A 23,795-nucleotide genomic window follows, 5' to 3' on the forward strand; every position below is an offset into this window, starting at 1 on the left:
GGCTACTTATTATAATATGTCCACAGAAACAAAAATAGATCAAGCGCAGTGTGAAGTTATGAACCTATACATAAAAAGCATGAACTGTTTCTCACCTGATCTTCTTCACCACCACCTTCTTCATCATATTTCAGAATGTTGTCCCTCACGTCATCTTCTGGATCAATCAAGAGCTGTTTGGCCTGACGCTCCTTATCACGGCGTTTCATCCATACCACGAACATTAAAACTAAAACTGCATTGTAAAAGGGAAGATACAAAAACACGTCTTAACTCTGAAATACAGCCATGGAAAACTGTGCAAATTTAAACCAAGAGATTGCTGTTGGCTTTGGCTGTTCTAGGTGTGACATTTCAGTAATCCAAGATGAGTAAGATAGTCAGCTCACGTTTCCTTTCAAGAAGGACAAGTTTCTTTTCTTTAGCTGCTGACTATACCAGCCCTATACGGGAAATGGCACAACTGTTCAGGTAGTTCTATCTCAAAACTCCAAGATATTTCCTGAGTTTGTTAAACAAACTTTCATCTAGTAAGTTTACTAACATAGCCTCAGCAGACGTAGAACAACTAAATTATGTCATATCACATACCTGGGAACTATGTCAAAAGACAGACATAGTGTTACTAAATTAAACAGCCGCAAACAAGAATATTTGAGGCAGGAGACGAAGTTTTAAGATTTTTCTCAAGGACAGAACATGATTTTATTAACTACTCTGTACAAATACGGTTAATGGCTTGGGCACGGTACCCATGGTAGAGCAGACTGGTGGACTGAAGTTCTGGGCTCTCTCACAAAGCCATGTAGTACTCTACTTCTTCCTCCAGCACAGAGTGCTGCCTTTTTAAAATCTAATATTACTAGTTGGAATCTGTAAAAACACCCTTTGGCATTTGCAGATGTAAGCACATACTAAAGCAATCTGGCAATGTATCCAACAAATCTCACAGTATCTCTTGACTTATTTTAGGGAAAATATGTACAAGCTAAGTGACTGGACCACAATGAATTTAATATATCATTATTATTTAGTTTCTCATAGTTTAGAAGTAAACCGGCTGACCTAAAGTTAGTTCTGGCTATGTAATTTTTTTTTTCTACTCTAAAACAAGGTAGCTTGAGCAAGAGATGCTTGAACTTAACCTATTTTATGTGATTTAATTTGGGAATCAATCACATATTCAAGCCATAAAAGTCACATATCTGTTCCACGTCTGCAAAATAAACTTGCAATAAAAGGCAGTAAGAAAGACTGAGCTTCATAAACCACTGCCTTCACAAGGGAATCTCTCCAGCAGTGACAGAGTTTAAAAAAAAATCTATTTTTTTATTTCTTTCTATTATATCTCAAGAATATATGGTGCATTATATAGCATAAGTAATTCTAATCTTTGAATATCACCAATTTTCCTGATCTAGTGGGCATCTGGCTTGGGAGTTCACCAGAATAGACAATACTGTTGCCCAAGTTTAGATTTATATTCAGAGGCAAGAACAGTTGAGACTGAGGAGAAGTCAATGGTATTTAGAGCTATACATTCTTAAACTTTGCTTTAATCTTGACAGTTTTTCAGTTATACCGTTTATGAACTGAAGTTGTTAAAGAAAATAATGAGAAACAAAACATGCAATAAATGTGAGTAAATGAATTTCTAATACAATAGATGTGTTTCCAATTATAACCAGAAAGCATCTTCATGGAAAGAAATCCCAATATATCTGGAATGTAATTATATGAAAAATACCTTAAAGGATTTGGTTAATTCAGAAAGGCTCTGTTAAATCAATACTTAACATTTTAAGAATATCTTGTATCACGGAAATCACTGTACTGCCCTTGTATACAGCTATGGGCTTTGCCAGGCTCAAAGACTTCATTCTTTTTCTTCTTCTTTTTTTTTTTTTTTTTTTAAAGACTCCTTTTCATTATTTTGTATATTCTGGACCAGTGCACAGTATACTCTAAATAGGTTAATCCCTTTCTTGTGTTCCACCGCAATCAGAAATCAGTTAACCATAATGTGTAGGAGAGCTAGCATCCAATTTACTACACTGTACAGACACTTAGTTATGATGTTCAGTCATTTCCCTTATTAAATGCACTAGAGACAAAAATAAAATACCAGTACAACTTTATGCAGTACTTAAAGACGCACATCTCTTCCTGCATGGCTGCCTCCTTGTCAGGCCTTATATGAGGGCTGTGATGTATTACTTTCCAAATTATAAAATATTCTACTTACATTAATCTGAAGCACAACAGAAATAATACCAGAGCATTCCTTAGAGGCATTGTTACCAGCTGGGGGTGGTGTCAAGTCAAACAATACCAGCAGCAGGATAGAGGCTAGGCCTCTGAGGGCTAATCATTTCTTCATCCTGGTCACTCACTGATGTAACGTGCCCTTGGGCACAGACAGAAAGCATCTTCCATAAGCCCAGCCTGGGGAATGTGCTCATAACAGCCAACTATCTATGCAAAAGCTTGCATAGAGTCTCAGTCTCACAAACTCCTACTCCTTTACCATCAGAAAGTTTGTATACTTGTCCAAGACACTAAAGTAAACAGCAACAATTCCTGGACTTGAGTCTTTAATCACTTCCTAGTCTTATGTTTTAATGCACAGACAAAGATGGTACTTGTGATGTAAGAATGAGAGAGCCAAGCTTAAGAGATCCCTCTACTTACTGAGCAAGATGATAATACAAAGCAGAATTGCAATGATGGCGCCAGTGCCCAGTCCTGCGCCAACAATCCGATCCACGTCAGTACAGTCCCCATTTATATCACACTGGCAAACCTTCACTTTCAGAACAGACGTGCTGGATGCATGTGGATTTCCAGAATCTGTAATTAGTATCGGCACATCATAGATACCAGCCTCCAGGAACCTAATCCTTAAAGAAAGCTGGGCATGATCACCTGTGGGTGAAAACATGGCACTTGTTGAAAGATAATGTGTTGCTCATGGGGATTGAAAACAGTAACGGCAAAAAAGTTGTGTCTTTGAGCTCTGCATTAACATTACTTAACCGGCTGCATGACAGTCAGGATGAAAAACTTTATTAAGGTGAACACCTTCTCTTAAAAATTCTTGTTCTTTGGGGATCTCACACTAAGGTGCTTTCCAATTCATATTAACCAAATTAATGTATGTTGTGAATTAGCACCAAAGTAAAACACTGAAAAGCACATGCAATAGTTCCTTTAAAGCAATTAGGATTTCTGTAATGCTAATTACCACTAATTCGAACAATGGTCCAGTTCCTCTTAATACTAGGAGGTACATCAGGCAACTCGAAGGCAAACGGGCCTGCATTTGGATCAATGTCAGGGTCCACAGCAGTGATGTTAATAGCATTAGGCTGTAGCGTTTCACATGTCGTGGCTTCTTTTGGATTCACTTGGGGGGCATTATCATTGATGTCAAGCAAGTATATCTGAAGTGTGCCGGTTCCACTCATTGGAGGAATTCCTTCAAGAAAAGGAAATGGTCTTGAGATGGTATCCAATTGGAAAGTCATTTAAATGATATCACACCAACACTTTTCAATTACCACATACATGTGCACACCTCAGTTTTGGGATTCTGACTTCATCTAGCCAATCTAACACTGTGACTGCTCCTGCAAACACACAAATCCTTAGATAGTCTGTCTACAAAAAGAATGCTGTATTCAGCAAAATTCAGCAAATAACTGCATTTCCACGGATCAGGGAAAATGAAATCACTTTACTTGATCAGAGAGACAGTCCTCTTCAGAGACAGCCCACATCAAATGCTTCAGAGAAAAGAAGCGTAGAATTGGGATAATTTATCCTCTGGAAAATTTCTTTTATAACTTTGAATACTTACGATCGCCTCTCACCCCAAGTATGCTATTTAAATTCTTTCTAATACTTTTCAGCACACAGATTCATACTTCTAGACATTCCTGTTATCCATATTGAATGTGATATGCTTCCTTAAACCTTGCTAAATTCACACATTTATGAGAACATGAGGCACTGAATTTCACAGTATAATTAGCAATGGTTCTCTCCCCTTGTTTTTTTTCTACAAATCTCATTCCAGTTTCATTTAATTTTGCTCTCCAGAATGGGGCCAAAAGAATAGAAATAGCTGATCTTTGTTATACTGTATCAGTTTGCATAATTTCACCATTTGTCTTCTCTCCAAGGTAAATAGCCCCAGTGTTTCAGGCTTCCCCTCTAACGTGAGAATGTTCCTAATTATACCTTTCCATCTTTGTGATACTGGGTATAATCAGCAAAGCATTCCATCTGAACTCAAAGGAGTCATTTTTGAGCAGAGAGCTTCATTAACAAACTGACATTGAAAAGACATTTTTTTCCCCTGTACTGCTGAAGTAAGAGTGTAAAGAAAATGCAACCCGCACCCCCCTTCAGCATGTTATTCCCCATAAAGTAATGCTAAAACTCATCAACCCCACTCAGGCTGTGCATTCACTCAAGCTACCGCAGTCTTCTGATGCTTTTTCAGTTTTCTCTAGACTTACGGAAATAAATCACTGTCTTTCTCCAAACTCACAAACTTACTCTTCAGCCTGTCTTCCAAGTAGTTGGGGAATATATCAAGTCTGATATTATTACAGGCTTTTAACTTCCAACCAGATATATTCTAAGCATATTTTCATGGTAAAATAGAATGCCATTCAAATATGCAGAAGAAAGCTTTTTTAAAACTTACAATACCAATACCAAACATACACAATGATACATACCATTGTCAGATGCAAGAAAAGTTGCATTATACATATTGTTTTGCACATATATTGACTCTCTGTCCAAAACAGCAGTTGTAGTTATTTGCCCATTAACAGGGTCAATTTTCAGCCAATTTGCAGGATCTGAAAGTTTTGAGTACCTGTGTATTTGATCATAGAATGTGTTATTTATATGGCAAGACGCTTTTCAAAGACAACATAAATATTTTCACTTGTATTCTGAACACACATTTTTGGTATTTGGACACAATACTTTACAAATTTCCATTTAGCCTTATTACTAAAATTCTTGAAAATGCATACTCAAGAATCTTATTGCAGGACTGTCCTTAAGTGCCTTGCCATGTAAGTTGTCATGTAACTAAAGAAACTTTGATTTATATAAAAATGAATATATACTTAACAAATTAGCAAATCGTATAGTTATCTTAAACTATATGACATTCACACACATATTAAATTACTACACTTCATTACAGATTCCTCTTGTTTGTTCTGTACCTACAAAGGTGTTCATACTTTTAGGTTCTGGGAGCAATCAAAGCAGGAGAGATGGATAGAGGTAAAAGCATATAAATGGTGCTTGGTAGCACTAACTCACATTATTTTAAGGTTTCAGTATTGCTTAAAGTTTATTTCCTACAGAGGCCCAGGTTTTACTACATGGTTCTCATCTTCAATTGAAAGAACAGTGTCTTTCAAAACCATCCTTCTATCCGACAAATTTTTGCTTTGACATTAACCAAGTGCAAGCTATCTTAGCTCATCAAAAATGTATATATTCTGTAGTCCTCATGCTATCATGTCTGTGACAGTTATGTCCCAAAAAAAGAACAAGATATCAGCAACAGCTAAGCAAAAAGTAGTAAAAATAACAATCTTCATTTTGGAAGGAAAGCCAAAAAAACAGCTTTGAAGTTTCTTCTATATGACCTAAAAAGCTGTTGGAAAAGCTAGGCAAGTGAATCCTGGCCTAAAGCTCATAGCCATGCCTCAGCTTTGTAGCCAACAACCATGTTTTAAACAAGACAGGCAAAAGCATTCTTTATGTGATTTTGTTTTATCCTCTCCACTTGCTCAATTTAGATTAATTTTAGGCATTAGGCAAATTACAATCACAGCTATCAGTACAAGAGTACACAGATGGACAAGAATACTTTATATTAGTGGAGGATAAACAAGGCGTAAGAAAGCCCTTATGATCTGGTCCACAATCTGACTTGTTTCTGCTACAGTATCAAAATTACTGGTTAATTTAAATTGAAAACAATCTTAATTCATACCATTAATTCATACCAGCATGTATCTGCTTTGACTGAATTCATTGGGATGTCATATATACTTACATAACTATCTTGATGAATTGGGACCTAGCATGAAAAGATGACTCCAAAACCCCCTCCAATATACAGACCTAAGAATGTTGGCCAGGTCACTCTTTCTCTACAGCCAAAACTCACTTTTGGGTGGGCTGCAAAAAAAGCTACATGACGTTTTGGTCTAGCTGTGTGTTGTGCTAAATGGAGTCATTTAACACACAGTTGCTTTGCTCCCCATTCACTCTAAAACATATATTACATTTCAAGACTGAAGGACATGATACAATCATTGATTAACTGTAATATTACGAGGTACCTTAGAGAGGTTTGCTGCATATAACGATCTGGGTCTTGAGCAGTGAAAGTTGTTAACGTGCTACCAGCAAGTAGCCCTTCTTCCTGACGCACAAGCTTAGGGTTTGGAACAAAATATGGACTTTCATTCACATCAATGACTGTAATGGACACAGTTGCTGTTGACTGGGGAGGATGCTGAATCCCCTTAGCCAAAGGCACTTGGTTTTCCGCAGCTACAGTGAGCACAAACATCCTGTTGGTCTCAAAGTCAATAGGCTGGCAAAAGTAAAGAGCAGGGAGTGTTAACGTTTACTCACAATAGTGATGGACACACAGTAACATTTTTACAGTAAAGTGAGTTTTCAGACAGTATTTAGACTGCTTTCTCAAAAAAAATGAGCAGAGTCTGAAGAGAACGCAATCACTGAAATACCTAAACATACGACTTGATTGGGATTTTGCTTAGCAGCAGTAGCAACTGTAAAGTTTGATGAGCTAGAAACACTTTGGCATTCTTAGACTTAACATGCTCTGGTTCTGCCATTAGTGAAAACTGGGTAAACAGCTAGCTCCATCACAGGGAGATACAGAAGCTCCCATCCTGGTGCCAGGCACTTGTTTGAGCAGACATGCCTCCTGAGGAGCTCTCTATCAGGGCAGGACCTGTCTCTCTGTGCTGTCGGAATGAACCTTTCTTTCAAACAAGATCACAACCATAACCTACCCCTCTAGATCAAGGATTCCCATGCCCTTACATTTTCTTAAAACGACTTTGTAATTCCAGCTAATCCCATTGCTGGTATACCTGCAGCTCCCATCTTCACAGCCCAGAAGCCCTTCAGTTTAGGGCCTTCATCACTGAGCCAGCAGTGTAATTTAAGGAGGAATAAAAATAGGTTGAGGCTAGAGTTCCTTTGTCATTTTGCATGTGGCTGAGGCTTTTCTTAAGGCCTGTTTCTGACTAGTACTATGTACTGCATTGCTTGCACTGATTCTAGACTCAAAGGAGCCCTGTAGCTTACAGGTGGCACCTGGCAAGCAACAGTACACAATCTGATCTTCATTACAGTTTGACAGATCGAAGATTGACTCATTGCACTACAAATAAAAATTGTAAGCTAGTCTCCAACTATTTTTGTGTATAGGTATTTAAAGGAGTGCCGTTGGCCAGACTGTAGGGCTGCCATTAATCACCTGAAGGTAATTCTCCTATGCTGATTTCAGATGGTATGGCTGACCCCTTCCTTATAATTGGCCCATATTCGTAGGAATAAGTCCCTTTTCACTGAGGCTCCCACATGCTGCTACTCTGTCTTTAAACCAGGTCATGTGTAATAAAGCACTGAGATACTCTGGCAGTACAGGGGATGCAAATTTATTTTTTAACAAATCTAAATGAGTAAAGCTACACCAAACAGATTCTGGAATCTCTGGAATTTCAGAGAAATCTGGAATCTTAAGTTTGCTTTTCTTTATATTACTTTAATCTGACCTTTTCTTTTAAACTCAGTTTTCCTGAGGTTTCTAGTTTCATACTCTTCCTAGATCTGGGAAAGATGGGTATGTGCCCAATTATAAAGCACAGAAACTCAAAAAATTCTTGCATGAAGAAAGTAATATAACAATTGGAACCTCTGGGGAAGTGCAGTTATAGATCAGAGACAGTTCTGTAAAAAATACTAGTATAAATATCACTATAGCTGTACAAAAATGATATATACATTTTTCCATCTAGATACTGAGATAATTAAAAAGGAAACTAAAGGAAAAAAGTGAATGTTTAAAATTCCAGATTGGAACATTGGCATCTCACACTTGACTTCATAAGTAGATGGCTCAAAACCAGAACAGACCAACTCAAAGAGGAGACACTTATCAGACAGCCATGAGGAAAGGTGGCTACTGCTTGGCAGGTTTAATTATAGCACTGCATTGTTATCATCACTTGAAACAAGTCACCCCTCAACACAGACCTATGCTGATTAGAGAATGAAGATAGAGAGCTTATTCCATAAAAGGCATTTAAATGAAATTTTAAAAATAGCCAGTCTTTAAAAGCCTCTTGTAGAAGCAGCCTCCTACCTATCACTTTTCCCTTTCTGATTGTGCCTTGACTGTTTAATCTGTGTCAGTTCCGTAATGGGAACATATTGACATAATACCAGCAGACAATGAGCATGCCTACTAACGGAGGCCAAGAGGGAGGAAGCTGTTCGCTCATACTGGCAACGAATACTCAGCAAATGCTTTTTCACAAGCCAATTTCTATCTTTTGGCAAATATACATTCAAAATCTGTCATTTTCAACAACCTAACCCAATTTTTAAAACTGAACATTTAGAATACTACTGATAGCATAACTAAGGAAACACTGCAAAAGATGAATGGCTTACTTCCGCAAGACAGACAGTGCCCATTTATTTTACTTTCGAGTCTCACGCTGGCTTCAGGAGTTCACATTTATTCTCCATGTTCTCCCACTTATTCCATCCCTGCTTAATTCACTGAATTGTAAGCATCTCTTACCTTCACAACAGTGACCAGCCCATCATTGCTGTTGGGATCAGTCAGAATAGTAAATCGCCCGGTGGGATCTCCCCCCGTCATGCGGTACAAGGCATTCCAAGCAGGCGTATGCGGCTGATCTTTGTCAGTCACAGTTAGATTTGCTACTATAACATCCACTCTGTTTTCCGGTACTTCACCATAGAACTGCAAAGACAACAAAGTATTTAACGTGGTCATAAAAGCACATGAGAGCAAGACCATATTGAACAGACTGGCATTCATCTAATTTAATGTTAGGGAGCGCATCTTACTTCCCCGAAGCTCTGACGATTTATCTAACAAAGTCTACCTAAGGCCACCCAGAAAACTGGTGGTTTGATTGATTCCCTAGTCAAACTTTGCCCTTTGGACTAAGCAGAATACCATATGCAAAGGATATAATCTGCCCATATTTAAATCCTACCTGCTGTAAACTATTTAGTAAGTAATAAATATTTACAATGTGTAACTATAATGACAAAAGAGGGAAATGGTTATAAATATGCACACCCTTCAGTTACTCCTACCCTGTACTTACAGTCATAGCAGTGAACTCTGGAGGATTGTCATTGACATCTGTCACAGTGATGACAGCAGTTGCTGTGTTTGAAAGACCATATGTTGGGTTTCCTTCCATGTCCGTAGCTTGAATTATTAATGTATATTGTTGTACTTTCTAAAACACAAAATGACACCAACATAAGTTATAGACAAGATTAACATTACCGTAGGACAGCAGGTGTTTCTTAAATTGCACTTCACTAAGCAATAAGCCGATCATACTGCTTCTTCTAGTTAGCATCACTTGAAATGACCGGAGCAAAGTTTATATCACAGAAATATAGCACCAGGTTGTGCCTTAATACATTAAACTGCTTGCTTTTTTTCAAATATTACTGAGACTAGGGCAGAGGGCCTACTTCTTATTCTGAAAAATCAAAAGTACTTTATATAGTTAAGGTGGTCATTGCAGATTTAACAACACTTTTCAAACGAAGAAAAAAAAAGCATATTTTGTACTAAAACAAAAGGGTAAGTCCTCAAAAGCATTTAAGAGAACTGAGCCAAAGCACAGTCGGCCAAATGACTGTAACTGCCGAGGCTTTGTTTTAGCCAATCCTAAGTATAAAACCGTAGTTGCAACTTCTTGCTATCACTATGGAAACTGGAGATGTCAAGGCTAACAGAGACTAGGAAGGGCAGAAAGGGGGAGGGAATAACCAAATGGATAATTCCCATGAATGTTAAGCATTCCAAGGGGAGAAATCCACTGCCTCCCCCAGCCCCACCGGTGTCCGTTGCTCCCTCTGCCTTTAGGAACCGCCCTCCAGCGGGGAGCTCTGTGCTGAAGTCACTGCTGGAATCATGCCAGGACTCGCTGAAGCAAAAGCCTCATTTCTATGAAAAAGAAATGCCCAGAGACCTGACCTCAAACTGGTTAGCTTTATAAAACTACACTGACGAGGCTGTATTTTTTTAAAATAACTAGAAAGATGGTTTTTATGCAGAGTTGCTTAGAAGTGGATTTTGCTCACCCACTCTTTCGGCTGTGCAATGTATATATTGTCTATGCTTTCTGATTTACCAGTTCGGTTCTAACTTTAGCACTTTCTAGCCCAGAGAGAGCTAGGTGTTATTGCCTTAAATTTAGTTCTTTCAAAAAAAAAAAAAATTCACATATATAAGAAGTTGCTATTACTTTGAAATATCACTTTTATGAACTATTTGCTGAAGCAGTTGGACAAAGATTTTTTTGGCAAAATGGAAATACTTTAAGAAAAGTATAAAAGTTTTCATTCAGTACCATATTTTCTCCTACTGCTTAAGGACTGAGCTTTACAAGAGATTATTTCTCAGGGAAATATTTTACAAAATGGGACTATGGATATCAACACTAATATTATTTATAAAGAAATGTAATATATAGTTTAATAACGCACAAATATGTATACAAATTCTGCTTTAGAAAATATACTTGCAAAGTGACATTTAAAAGGCTTAAATAAACATCCTAAAGGTTTCCTTTGTGCCACAAACAAGGGAAGCAGTCATGGCAGAATCAAAGAAATACTTCTATTGATTTTATCCAGAAAAAAAGTACTTGATTTATTGTGAAGCAATAAAATCTAGAGGATATTGAAGCAAATCTTGTAGCCAGATGATTCTATGTTATTGAAACAGCAGGTGCATCAGATTCATCTCGGCCTTAAGATACTGATCCCAAGAAGCAAGTTTCATTAAAGAAACCCCTGCACCATCCCTACAAGTGCCCCAGTAGCTTGCCCCAATTCCTTGCCACTAAGTCTTTTTCCAGCAGTCACATGCAGAAAAGAAAACCTGCTGGGGAAGAAATTTTGGAAGTCAACAAGCACACAACATAGACCAACTTTCCAAGCATGGGGAAACAAGGGGAGGTGGTTCTTTCTCTTTTTAATGAGGGTTGAGAAGCAGCCAGGAAAAAGCAGCTGAGCATGTGTCAGTAGCCTGCACAGAACTCAGAAAAGACCGCCTTTTGGGAAAGCAAAAGGAAGATTTTCTTTGCCTTTAGCTGAGTCTCCTACCTCAGTAGCTCTCCTCATGTATACGTTAGTGTAGACACCCCAGTTTGTGTGTTAATCTAAAGTACTACCAGATCAGGATGCCATCAACCACAGAGCAACCACTTTTTTTTTTTCTGCATGCCTGCAATAGATAGTGTATAAACACACTTATGCTCACATTCTTAATGTGTCACTTAATTTAAGAAATTAAAACTGTGTCTTGAATTTTATAGGCCCAGTTAGAGCTTTACAAAGAGAGGCATGACTTGGAAAAAAGGGAAAAGAATTGGGTACCCCAGCTGAGGAGGTTCCTGGGGACCATCTCCAGCGGGAAGCCAGAAGGCAACAGCACTCTCAGCTCACAGTCAGGAGACCTGCATGATTCATGCCTGGCTTTGTCAACTAAATCACAACACAAGGAGTCTACTCCAAGAAGCTCAGGAAATGAAGGAAGCAAAACAATGACTTGGGAAGGAAGCCATTCTATTTTATATTAGTCTAATTTAATATTTGAATGATTTAAAATTAACTATTAATATTCAAAATGTGAAAGAAATGCTTATAAAGAGTTACTCATTTGGGTATCAGTACAGTGATCATCCAGAAAGAGTGATGGCAAGCAACTAGGCTTCTCCAACTGTTAATATGAGAGCGTATTTGGAAGTTTTACTTTAAGTTCTACAGACAGTTGGTTTCTTCTGAGCTAAAACACTCTGGTATAGCTAGTCACTTAGTAATATAAAACTCAGAATTATCACTACGCTCTTCTGAAAATTCACCTGTCGAAAATGACCAGAGGATTTTAAAACCAAGGGCAGACAAAGACGCCCACCATTCTTTTAATTTAATATGGAAATACTGTAAGTTCAGTTTTTTCCATTCCTTGAAGCCATTTCTTTAAATTTAAATAGAATTTAATTTAACAAATCTTTAAAAGTTAATTGCAATACCTAACAGTTTGTTCAGCTTTTCAAATCTTCTGATAGCCACCTGCAAACTGCAAAGTGCAGCAGAAGATTAATAGCCAACCCAGAACATCAGAAAGCATTTTTTGTTCTCCATTTTAAATAAGCAAACACCTAAAAGCTGAACAGCAAACCAAGTTAAAAAAAAAAAAAAAAGCCTTCAGATTTAATAACCTAAAATGAGGTTAGTAAAACAGAAGTTGAAAAAAGATACGCTGAAAAAAGATTTCTTTGGACTTTATAGTTTATTTATAAAATAATGCTTATCTCTTGTGAAGTTTAAAGTGGTTAAAAAACACAGTCCACGTGACAGATCTGAAGCTGGGAGGGAAATATTGTTATTCTCATTTCACAGACGGGTGAACTAGAGCAGAGAATTGTACAGTCGCCATCTCTGGTGGCTGGAATAGTGAAGAACAGTCTAGACAGAATGGGACTTGCCCTTGATGTAGGAGGAAATTACTGATGGAGTCAAAATTTCTTTTTTAAAGTTTTTCGGTGCATGTCCAGGCCTCAATAACAGCCTCTATACAGCTTCCACTACTGACTGTTTTATTTTTCACAGACATGCTTTTCACGTTTTAAAATCAATAACTTTTCCTCTGATTATTTTAATCAACGAAATTCACATCAGGTAATTACTACAAATTTAGCAACACATCATCCAGAAGATTTAAAGTATTTACCACCCCTCTGAAGAGTGAGGAAGAGGACAGAGTGAGGTTGGCTCCTTTTGTTCTCCTCTCCTGCATCTTCTGAAATAAACAATTCCATTTCCCGAGTACTTTTTGTCTATGGAGCTCAGCAAGAGGAGTGGGCTGGAGCTGAAGAATGGAGCCTCCCATTTCAGAACCAGCACGAGCCCCTGAAGTCCTCATCTGCATTGCTCTGCTATAGTGTGCACTTGCTCCTTAAAAGCAGGCAGGCTTTTCAGACTTTTGAGGCAAGGCTCTTTCCATGACCCCCAGAAGTAAGGGAAACTACAGGTGCAAAAAGCACGAGTGAAATTTTCACCCACATTTATTTCCTCTGTCCCAGGTTTTTATTCTCTGGGCCTAAAACAGGTTGATCAGTGCTGGCTGGGAGAAGGAAGGGAAGAAGCTCAGATTTGAGGGGGAAAAAAACTTGAAAAACGTGCAAATTACTAGCAAAACACATGCATCTTCACAGCATTAAATGCAACCTAGCCTATGAGATTAAGACCTGCCTTACCTCTCTATCAAGCCCAGCCGCGACAGTGATAATGTCACCAGTCTCATTGTTGATTGTAAACATGTTTGGTGAGGGGCTGCTTGGGGCCTGTGACAAGATCCTGTATCTCAGCATCCCATTTTGTGCATTGGGATCGTCAGCATCTATGGCGGTAACTGTCATCACATAGGTTCCTAACAGCAGGATACATAATTGATGTTATATAAACAGTTTGCTCAGATTACACAAGGTCACTTACAAGGAAAAAACAGTCAAAGCATATATTTCTTTTGGTAAACACTGCACATTCCTTCTCTTACTTAAAACAAACTGATTAAGACCAAGACTCACTAATAGAGAAATTAAAATACATAAGAGGAGATAAAAATACTTTGTGTTTATAAAATATCAGATTTGCTTATGACCGAAGAAGCTCCATAAACAATGAAATCCTACAATTCTGCCATAAATAACATTTCTGTAACAACACAGCTTCCCATGTTTAGATAAAAATGTTATTAATTGGGCCAAAAGAAATACACTTCATTTTCAGAATTGGTGCACGTACTGATAACAAATGAAAATCAATGTAAATAATACTTTTTCAAAGGTCTTTTCTCAACACACATTCTATCTCAAGTGCCAAGTCAACACTGCAAAGTGACAAACTACATTTCTTGTGTTAACCTTTCTAAAAATTTCACTTTGTAACTGAAAAATTAAGAAACTGGCTTCAGCCATAGCACACACTACTAAATATGAACTGATTAGAATTTAAATGAGATGTGAATATATTATTTAAGGTTTTCTCCAGATTTCAAACAAAAATGCTTGATTTCAAATCCCAGTATTTCCAAAGCCTCCAAGATTCAGAACTAGAATCAAATGTGCTGATATTTGGGAAGTCTCGTATACCCTGAGTCATCAATTAAATCAATGTCAACTGGTATTGTCAACATAACTGTAAGAACTATCATATTCTAAATAGGATTTTCAAAAGCAGGAACCTTAAAGTCATGTTCTTAAACCTTCCTCTGTTTCAGACTATATATACATAATACTTACTTTCTGTGGGAATAATCCTAGCATGCTAAAATGTGAATTAAAAATAAGGTGAAACAATAACGCAGTATCTGAGCTTTTGCTCACTACACTAACAGGTCACCTTGGAAAATATTACGTTATCTGAAAACACTCCTCCATCATCTCCGAAATGTTATCACATACCTTTCCTCCACTTAGAAAGCCCATGCCTTACCTGGCTTTGATCCTTCAGGGACTGTCCCATTCCAAACCTGGTGTAAGAATTCAGGTCTATTGTCGTTCATATCAATAACATTAATGACAATGTCAATAGGATTTTCCACCTGGTTTCCATTTACATCCACTGCGTGTGCCCTCAGCTGCAAAAATCATTAAGAGGTATTAGAACTTGCAAAACACACAAGCACAAATAGATACCAATAATGGTGACATGAAGTTTCAGGCCACACATCTTTAGCCCAATGTATTTTGGTATCTGCCTCTGCTACTCTGTATTGATCATTTAAGTTTTCAGGTTAACAGAAGTGCTGTTCAAACTTCTAATCTATTCTAAGTTGCAGACTTCTTTGACGCGCTCAAAATGATTTTGAATAATATAATTTTGAGCAATACCAAGGTATGCTGTCATATATAATTCTGTTTTCAATAATGACTGTTAGAAAATGGACTCTAGAAACATGCAGCTCTATATGAAACAGATAAAAACTAAACAGATAGGCATTATTAACAATCCACAGGGAATGAACATTGGCATCACTTTCAAGTGTTTTTTTTTTTTTAAAAAAAAAGTAAAAGCATATGGAATTCATCTATGTTATCTGAAGCACCAAGGTAAAGTTTGTGATAAATCACTGTCAGTAAACACACTGAAATTCCAGGCTAAAATTGGCTACAGTTTATGGCCCGAGTTTCAAAGACACTTGAGACTTAAATTTAATGCCCTGATTGTCAAAAAGGACTGAACAACTACCTTTGACACTCAGGTTTACCGAAATCATATAAAAATGAACAGCCAGGAAAAGAACAAAAAAAAAAAAAAAAAAAAAAATAATCCAGTATTTTCTGAAAACATGAACCCATACATATCCAGGCCAGAGCCTGTCAATTGCTGAGCAAAAGAGCAACTTGCTTCTGCAGGCAGGCCTGCTGAAGCCGATTACATACATTTCCTGACTACAAATCTACCGGGAAAGAACAAGAGGGTATAGGTAACCCACCACTCTGGAAATGGCCCATTAAATTCTTAAGTCACTAAATCTTCAGTTGTCAATGCCAAATTCTCAGTAAAACCTCATGAATGCTGGAGGTGCTGTGCCCTTGCAATAGCCAGGCCCCCATCCACAAATGCCATCTGCTACAACCTCCATTCAGGAGGCTTCCCAGAGAGCCAATTAAGGGATGTTTTACACCGTGACATGCTGGAAACACTCTCCAGTTGTTGAGTGACTTCCATAACAATTTCAATGTGCTCTCTCAAAAGCAGGAGACTTGAGGTCAAAGCTTGGTCTCCCCCTTTCCTTCAAACCTTTCTTTTCTGCTAACATTTGAATCCGTGGTCTACTTTGTCAATTCCTTTAGAGCAAAGAATATCATTTTCATAAGCTGACAGACCTAATTTACAATTCCATTAAAATGCTTAGATTTGCCCCTGGAAATGAAAATTGGTAGGTTATTCTTCCCATCCATTTCTCAAACCACAGCTGCCGCAATTCTAATAGTAGTCATGTCCTAATTTAAGTTGCTGTATTAAAAGTAAACTTTTGACAAATATGCAATACAGTGGAGACTGTGATCAATGGCCTGTATTTGAAACATAAGCTACAGAATCCACATTTCAACCTTTATAATTACTTTATCTAAATGCAATAAATCACTGTTTATACATGTTAATGTATTTAAGCTGTTTAAACATACAAATAGTTAGCCTTAGTAAGTACAGTAAATATAAATACAAATCTGCTACAAACTCTTCAAATCGTATCTCATAGAAAACTATGCCAGCTGCTCAAGTCATGCATGAAGCAGATATTAATCTTCAATTTGATAATCTGATTTATAGTAAATTAAACTCTTACATGAAAAGAAGCGATCTGCTCCCGATCCAAAGGCTTTGTCACAGACAGCTGTCCTGAGATGGGGTTGATGATGAAGATTCCTGTCGGAGGTTGGTCAGCTCCTGGGCCAGTCACACTGTACCGCAGTGAAAGGCTTTTATCGCGGTCAGACCTAATCTATGGGTCAGAAAAACACTGTTGACATTAGTTACAAACAGCTAGTGGCTGCAACTGCTGCTGAGACAGCAGGATGGTGTTCTAGTCTGTTTTTTAATCTTTAGGCTAAACTTGTAAAAATAATTATTCTGGAAATGTTATAAAGTTAGCACAACACTTGAGCTTTTCAGCTGTGCTTTCCTTTTGTTAGAAAGCCAGTCAGTGAATTTTCAGGATCATAAAACCAGCCGAGTTTAATTCTCATAGTAGGAAGAACTATATTAAAACGAAACCAGCAAGTATTTTTTACCTTACACAGAACTGCTTAGATCCTAGAGCGTTACACAAAACACATACTAACATAAAACTATGTGAGAAATAACAAGTCTGTTTTTCCCCTCTATCTTTCCAGACCAAAGCTACAGATTCTCTTCTGCTACTGACAATACTGCAGCTCATTAGAAACTTCGAGTTTCGCTTTTCTTCTTGTTTTTTGATTTTTAAAGGCTGAACTTCAGTCTCATCTTCCAAGAAAGCAATTAATGGGCAGCACATCTTCCAGAGGTGGTGGAAACACTAACAAGCACATCTCCAAAGCACAGCAATGCTCCAACCTATCAGCCTGTGCTAATATTTGTATAAGTTCTAACAAACCCTTGTAGAAGTTGATTGTGAGTAGTGCCGCGGTCAGAAGCCCTGTCCCGTGCTGGAGTTTCAGCAACGGCTACACCTGTGCTGCACAGGGCCGTTGAGAAGTTAGCACACCTCACTGCCGCATCCCACTGCCTCCTGCTATTCCCGCTCGTTCCTGCACACGGCCCTGAGTGGAAGACTCCAGAGCCAGATGCTGGAGCATTTTGGGAGAATTTTGAACTGGCAGAGGTTTTCCTTAACCAGGAGGAATTCATCAGGGCAATTACCACCTCAATCAAGGACACATTCTACTGCATGGTGGTAGCAACAGAAATCAGAAAAACAGTTGGGCTAAGAACGACACATCATTCCCACAATCTCTTTGAGAACTCCCCACAGGACCCTGAAAACCGCATGTCTGTTAATGTCCTTACCCGAACTAGTTCTTGAGGAAAAGGCCCTCTGGAATTTTCTGGCAGGTTGATGGGAGGGATAACCCAGTCCCTCTTCTGTCTCTTCAGATGGCTGCTGTGCTTATGCTGTTGCCATGGAAATACGATGTCTTCAATTTTCTTTTGGTCCTTTCCCAGGTACATGATAAAATTAAGCACATATTAGAAGACGAATTGCTAGTATATGTTAAAAAATCATTTGGATAATTACATAATTGACTGAAAGGCTGCTTTTCCTCTCTGTTGATAGAACTTTTTAATTGCATTCACAGTGCAGTATGAAAATAAGCAGTATTATTTATGACTGTACTATGAAATTTTAAGAGCTCCTTTTTTCTTTTTTTCTTTTTTTCTTTTTTTTTTTCTTTTTCCTTTTCCCAGTTGGAGGAAAAATAGAATTATAAGCCATTTATAATATAGTACTACTGTGTAAACCACTCTGCACCTTCTGGAAAGTAGTTAATATTTTGCAGAATTTAATAGTATGCCTTTATGTATTTCTCATTAGTTGGAACTTCAGTTCAGGTAATGTGCTACTGTACATTAAATTTAGATCTGGGTGCGCTAAAATATAATTTGAGTTCCAAGAGAAGTTTAATACATACTGGAGAGGAATGTCTCAAATATTTATGACCCTATTAAATCCCATAGAATTAATGCTGTAATTATTTTAAACCTATGTCAGCCATGATGGATGCTGTAGATGACCCACTTTACACACTGGGCATTAATCTCTGCTGGGTGTCAACATTCCTTTTCTATTGCCTTCTATATCTGCAGTCATTTCAGCCTTTAACTCTGGATGCCAGCATGAATATAGCCAGGCTAGCTTGCTTGAGGGTGAAGAGAGGGAGACAAAAACACTTTCTAAATCTTTTAAGAGAAAACCATTGTTTTTATCTAATCAAATGTGTCAGAGACTAAAAACAGAAGCACAACTGAAGGCCAGATTCCCCTACTCTATATTCCACTGATGTTAAGGATGCTAGAACTGGATCTTTGCAAAGAACAGGGCATGCCCTTGCATATCTATGTACCTCCTCTTTTATTAGACTTCTGCTACAGACAAAACTACAATATTTCTTTGTTAAAAATTTGCCTTAGATGACCAAAAACAATGAGCAAAGAGGCAAACAAAAAAATTGAGGATTACACAGCTTTGGTCTCCAGTGTGCGTTCAGAAAAATGTCTTGCATAATTACACTATTTTAAAATCACACTTAAATCTTTAACCTGTACCTATTACAGGTATATTAATCCAAGCACACATATTGCTCTTTATTTGTAATTTAAGCTCTTTGTAAGAGAAAGTAAGAAACAGCAGGCAGCAAGCAATATAATAGACAAGTAGAGTAGACTTAATATCGTTTTCCTAAGGTAAATATATTATGTTATTTGTATATGGCTAGGTCTGATTTGTGTTATAGTAGTTGGTTTATTCTACCGCAGCTTCCAGCAGAGGGAGACTATATTCCTTACCAAGTAGTGCTGAAATCATGAATAATTTACAACCTCCAATTTGATTATGAAGGGACAAGACAAAGCCAATATTCCATGCCAGAAATGCTTTCCTACTACTGCGGTAAATCTACAGCTCCCATCTAATAAACTTGACTAATGCATTCTAGCAGAGATTTGTTTATTTTGTGATTATATTTAACTGCTTGAATAAATACTGTAATGCTTTCAAGCAATTTAAAATAAAGAAATGACCATGTCCAACTTAAATTCAGGTATAAATCTCAAATGATACACACAAAAAGCTCAAACATAAATGAATCTTATATACTTAAACAGACAGGAGTTTCCATGTCTTAGCAAAGCCACAAAATAATTGATTATGGGAGTTCTTTCTAAAGCTACAGCTTTATAATTACACATGCATTAGTTTCCTATTACCCAAATGTCTCATGTACAAATGCATGATAGACAATCAAATTCCTATTTTTAGGCTTATTTCCTGAGATATACTGATACAGATAGCTTTCTGCTGTTTCTTACCTTTGCTGAAGTCCCTGTGAATGCTGGTTCTGGGGTTAGTTTCACTCTCATTTGCCATTCTTCCTGGGTTTCCTTGTCTTGAGCAGACACTACGAACTCCGTGGGCTCTGCTGAAAGTTGAAAGCTTCTCTCTGCATATACCACACCATCTTCACCTACTCTAAAATCTCCTGGCTCACTGCTTCCAAAGTGTATTTTTTTGTTTCCATCACAGCTTCTAAACCTCACTGTAAAACAGAAGGACACAAAATTAAGAATGAAAGATGAAAAAGCAGCCCACTTGAACTCAATGTGATATTAAAAGCCTTAGGAATAAACACTCAAAAGCAGAAAAAGGAACTTGTTGCCATTGTTATACTGCATACATGCAATTATAAGGTAAGAATCATACTTTAAGGGTCAGTCCATGTAACAGTATGTACAGTATACCTATACAGAAGGAATGTGGGACTCTGATTCAGTTCCCAATTCTCACCTCACAAAGCCCTTGCAATCCCTACAGTAAAAAAGGTTCAGATTTGACAAGAGTTATTTCCCAGTGAAGCCTGGGACAGGTAACCTCAGTAGAAATTATCACCATTAGCAGACACTTACATAACTGAAAGTAAAGGGTATCAAAGACAGCTAAAATAAGAAACTTAAAGACTTTTCTGCTTAAGATGACTGTGAAGTAGAGAGAAATTTTTAATACTAGATAAACTGCCTCCCTCAAAAAAATCCCCCAAACAACAAATCTATTTTCTCTCATAACCTGTGGTACACTTCACTCCAATTCCACTGGGATGTCTATAGAGAGTTACACTTCAAGCAAGAAGAGATTCAGTCAAATCAAAATCAGAAACTGAGAAATGCTCAATAAATATAATCATGTCATAATCAGAATCACAAACAATTGTGCTGCCACTACCTTCTCCGATAATGGGGGTAAAGCAGAAAGCCAGGAGTTAGTGAAGAGACTATAACTTCTATTCCTAGCTCAGCCAATGTATTAATAGCCAGCTGTATTATCTCATGTGGGTCACTTATGGGCTCCAGGCTCAATTCTCCTCATTCTTCATCTATAAAATGGAGGCAGCAGTAAGTACTTTCCTCACAGAGCAAATTCAGTATTCACTTTATGCTCGTTTGTTCTTTAAGTTGCTCGATGCACCACACATTTATACATCTTTTTAAGAGTTACCTTTTCTTGTTTAATCCCCCCCAACTTTTGTGCCATCTGAAAGACGTCCCATGAAACAAGCAGTCCAAGTGTCTGTAAAGACAATGCCATGAAATGCACACGATAAGACCTAAGAGCAGGTTGCTGCTTTCTTCACCCAACTGTTTTCACCATCACTTATCTTCTGGGTTACTGCATATAATAGTAGGTTAAAAAAAAATGGAAGTATGGTGTTAAAACCAATGATTGTTCTTTAATGCTTCCAAAGCATTATGAAATATTTTGATTGTATGGGCAATAGAAGTGCAAAACATCATTATGAAGGTTGTGCTAAAATGCACATAGTGAAGATGAAATGATGCTTTATGCCTCATTTCAGTTATTGGGCTTTTTATATTGTGCTAAACCATGCACAAACTATTAAGCTTCAAAACCTAAAGGTCCCTCTCAAGAAAAATCACTATTAAATGCCGTGCATCATATACTTTCTTCTGGAATGCACTGGTTAAAGGAATGTATTGAGAAGAAGAATCCTATCTTTTACTATTTGAACTTCAAGGACTGAGCTAATGTTCAGATGACAGATAAAAATTGTTTCCTTACTACATACACCCTTTCAATTATCCAAAATGTCCCATTTGCCCTCTCATGACAAAAGAGACTAACCAAAATATTTTTTAAAAGGGCCTATCACCTACAAAAATAAAACAAAGTACAGCACTGTTCAAAAAAAATGATAAAATGTCAGCCTCTTTAACAACTTGCTGAGCCGTGCAGGAATACTGCTTTTTCCAGACTACTCTGAGGGATCAAAAGGCTCTTTGGTGGAACTCCAGCGTCGTCTGTGTGGCTTGGCCTTTTCCCGCACCACAGGACACAGACTCATGGAAGAGCAAATCTATGCAGGTAAGAGCCCTGCGTCTCATTGCTAGGGCTCCTCCTACAGCTCCTTGTAAATGTTGCCTCAGGTCTTCCCCCTCAGCAGTGAGAATGCTTCGCTGAAATGTTAATAAATACTAGGCCTCTAATTTTTTATAGATGTGGCTCATTAAGGCTGGCCTCTCCTCAGCTCCATCCTAACACTACAAAAGGTACAACTGACTCATCCCTTCTAATGAATCTACAGACGTAACGAAGGTCTGCAAGATCCAGCAAAGGTAGCAGGCCTCTCCTGGGAAGTTCACATGGGAGGAGAAAATTTGCAGGCAGAAGTTGAGCTCCCAGACCTCAACCATAGCAGTAATCTTACCCCACTCTCTTCAACACACAACTCCTTTCCCACAGCTGTATTGCAAAATGCAACAGCTTCCTGAGAAAATGTGTGATTCTAAATCAAGGATTTAACCATTAATTTTATATCAACTATACCAGTACCCCAAAATCATTATCGCAATTTTAATTCCTTAACTCTGATTAACAGACCTTCAGAGCTGCATATCTTAGATTGTCAAGCACCAAAAGAAAGAAGTTATGAAGAAGAGTTTACTCCAAAGTTTCTACATTTGATGTTCTAATAACTTGATCATGCTACTGCAGATTTAGCTGAGAAGACTGCACTACGTGGCTTCTCCTTGGGTTCTGGAGGCATTCACCACCCACACCACAGGGGAAGCCGAGCTTCCTTCAAATAAAATCTCTGTTCACAAACAAAACTCTCTGAAACAGTTCATGTTGAGGATAAAGAAGAAAAAAAGCAAGGAATACAACCGATAGCCCTGTGTCTCAGCTAGCCTCCAAACCCAGCCACAGCTGCTCTGTCTTGACCAAAAGGGCTAAGACTCACCTCTGGCTCTCTGAGACTAACTTCTGAAGAGTAGGGAGTGGAAAAGAGAACGAGTATTAATCTAAACTTTGATCATCACTGTTTTTGAAAAATATTATAATGAATATTCCAGTTCATTATGGTCCAAAAGACCATTTAAGATATCAGAATGATATTTTATAAAAGTGATTTACCAACTATTACATACTAACCTAATATATTCATTTTTTAATATATTCAAATGCATAAAGAACAGGATTTCTACCCCCTCCCAACATGTATCTTCTTACATATAGACTCTAACAGCTTAAAAAAAATCTGCTAGCCGCTCTGTTGATATTCTTCCTCCAGGCAACTGTACATTAAGAAATTCAATGAAAATATCTTTCCTTTGGCAGCATCCTGCTAAAAATGTATATAATTGTCAATGCTCTAGCAGAATTATTCTCCCTTTGCAAAAAGCACACATTAACAAATTATACTCAACTATAACTATCCATAATTAAATTACCTTGACAGAGTACAGGTTGTGCAGTAGCTACTCCCCCCTCAACTGCATGGTTATCAGTCTTGTAAATTTGATTTAGATCACTTTCTTTCATTTTTCAGTGTTCAACTGATATGAATAAAGAGTGGTTTTTGACCTTAGGTTTTTAGTCAAAGTTTTTTGCAAGAATGCTGCGCAATTTTTTTCACTGAGAATAATGGTTATTTATACCAGTGAGGTTCTAACCACACTTAAGGGAGGCATGCTTTTCAAAAGTCACTTTTTGTGTCTCTTTTGAGTATCTTCAGAAATATTTGCTACTTTTAAAAATATTTCTAAATACATTATTTGCAAGCACCAGGAAACATTCAGTTACAATCTGAAATACAATTATTTCGGTTTTAAAGAGAATACCTTATGTCATATCAGCATAATAA

At 37.6% G+C, this 23,795-nt stretch overlaps 1 protein-coding gene across 5 annotated transcripts in view; it reads right to left on the minus strand.

The window, feature by feature from the left end:
- The window catches only part of CDH2 (cadherin 2), a 124,489-nt gene that overhangs the window by 22,096 nt on the left and 78,598 nt on the right, over nucleotides 1-23,795 (minus strand). For all 5 annotated transcript variants that reach the window (XM_064507349.1, XM_064507353.1, XM_064507352.1 and 2 more), the window contains exons 3-14: nucleotides 19,951-20,177; nucleotides 17,932-18,078; nucleotides 16,730-16,885; nucleotides 14,869-15,013; nucleotides 13,632-13,804; nucleotides 9,453-9,590; nucleotides 8,894-9,079; nucleotides 6,383-6,643; nucleotides 4,749-4,887; nucleotides 3,245-3,478; nucleotides 2,692-2,925; nucleotides 96-235 (exon numbers count right to left, since the gene is read on the minus strand). In XM_064507349.1, the coding sequence (XP_064363419.1) occupies nucleotides 96-235; nucleotides 2,692-2,925; nucleotides 3,245-3,478; nucleotides 4,749-4,887; nucleotides 6,383-6,643; nucleotides 8,894-9,079; nucleotides 9,453-9,590; nucleotides 13,632-13,804; nucleotides 14,869-15,013; nucleotides 16,730-16,885; nucleotides 17,932-18,078; nucleotides 19,951-20,177 (2,180 nt within the window). The remainder of the gene's footprint in view (nucleotides 1-95; nucleotides 236-2,691; nucleotides 2,926-3,244; nucleotides 3,479-4,748; nucleotides 4,888-6,382; nucleotides 6,644-8,893; nucleotides 9,080-9,452; nucleotides 9,591-13,631; nucleotides 13,805-14,868; nucleotides 15,014-16,729; nucleotides 16,886-17,931; nucleotides 18,079-19,950; nucleotides 20,178-23,795) is intronic.

This window comes from Dromaius novaehollandiae, chromosome 2, assembly GCF_036370855.1.
Source record: "Dromaius novaehollandiae isolate bDroNov1 chromosome 2, bDroNov1.hap1, whole genome shotgun sequence".
NCBI lineage: Eukaryota > Metazoa > Chordata > Aves > Casuariiformes > Dromaiidae > Dromaius > Dromaius novaehollandiae.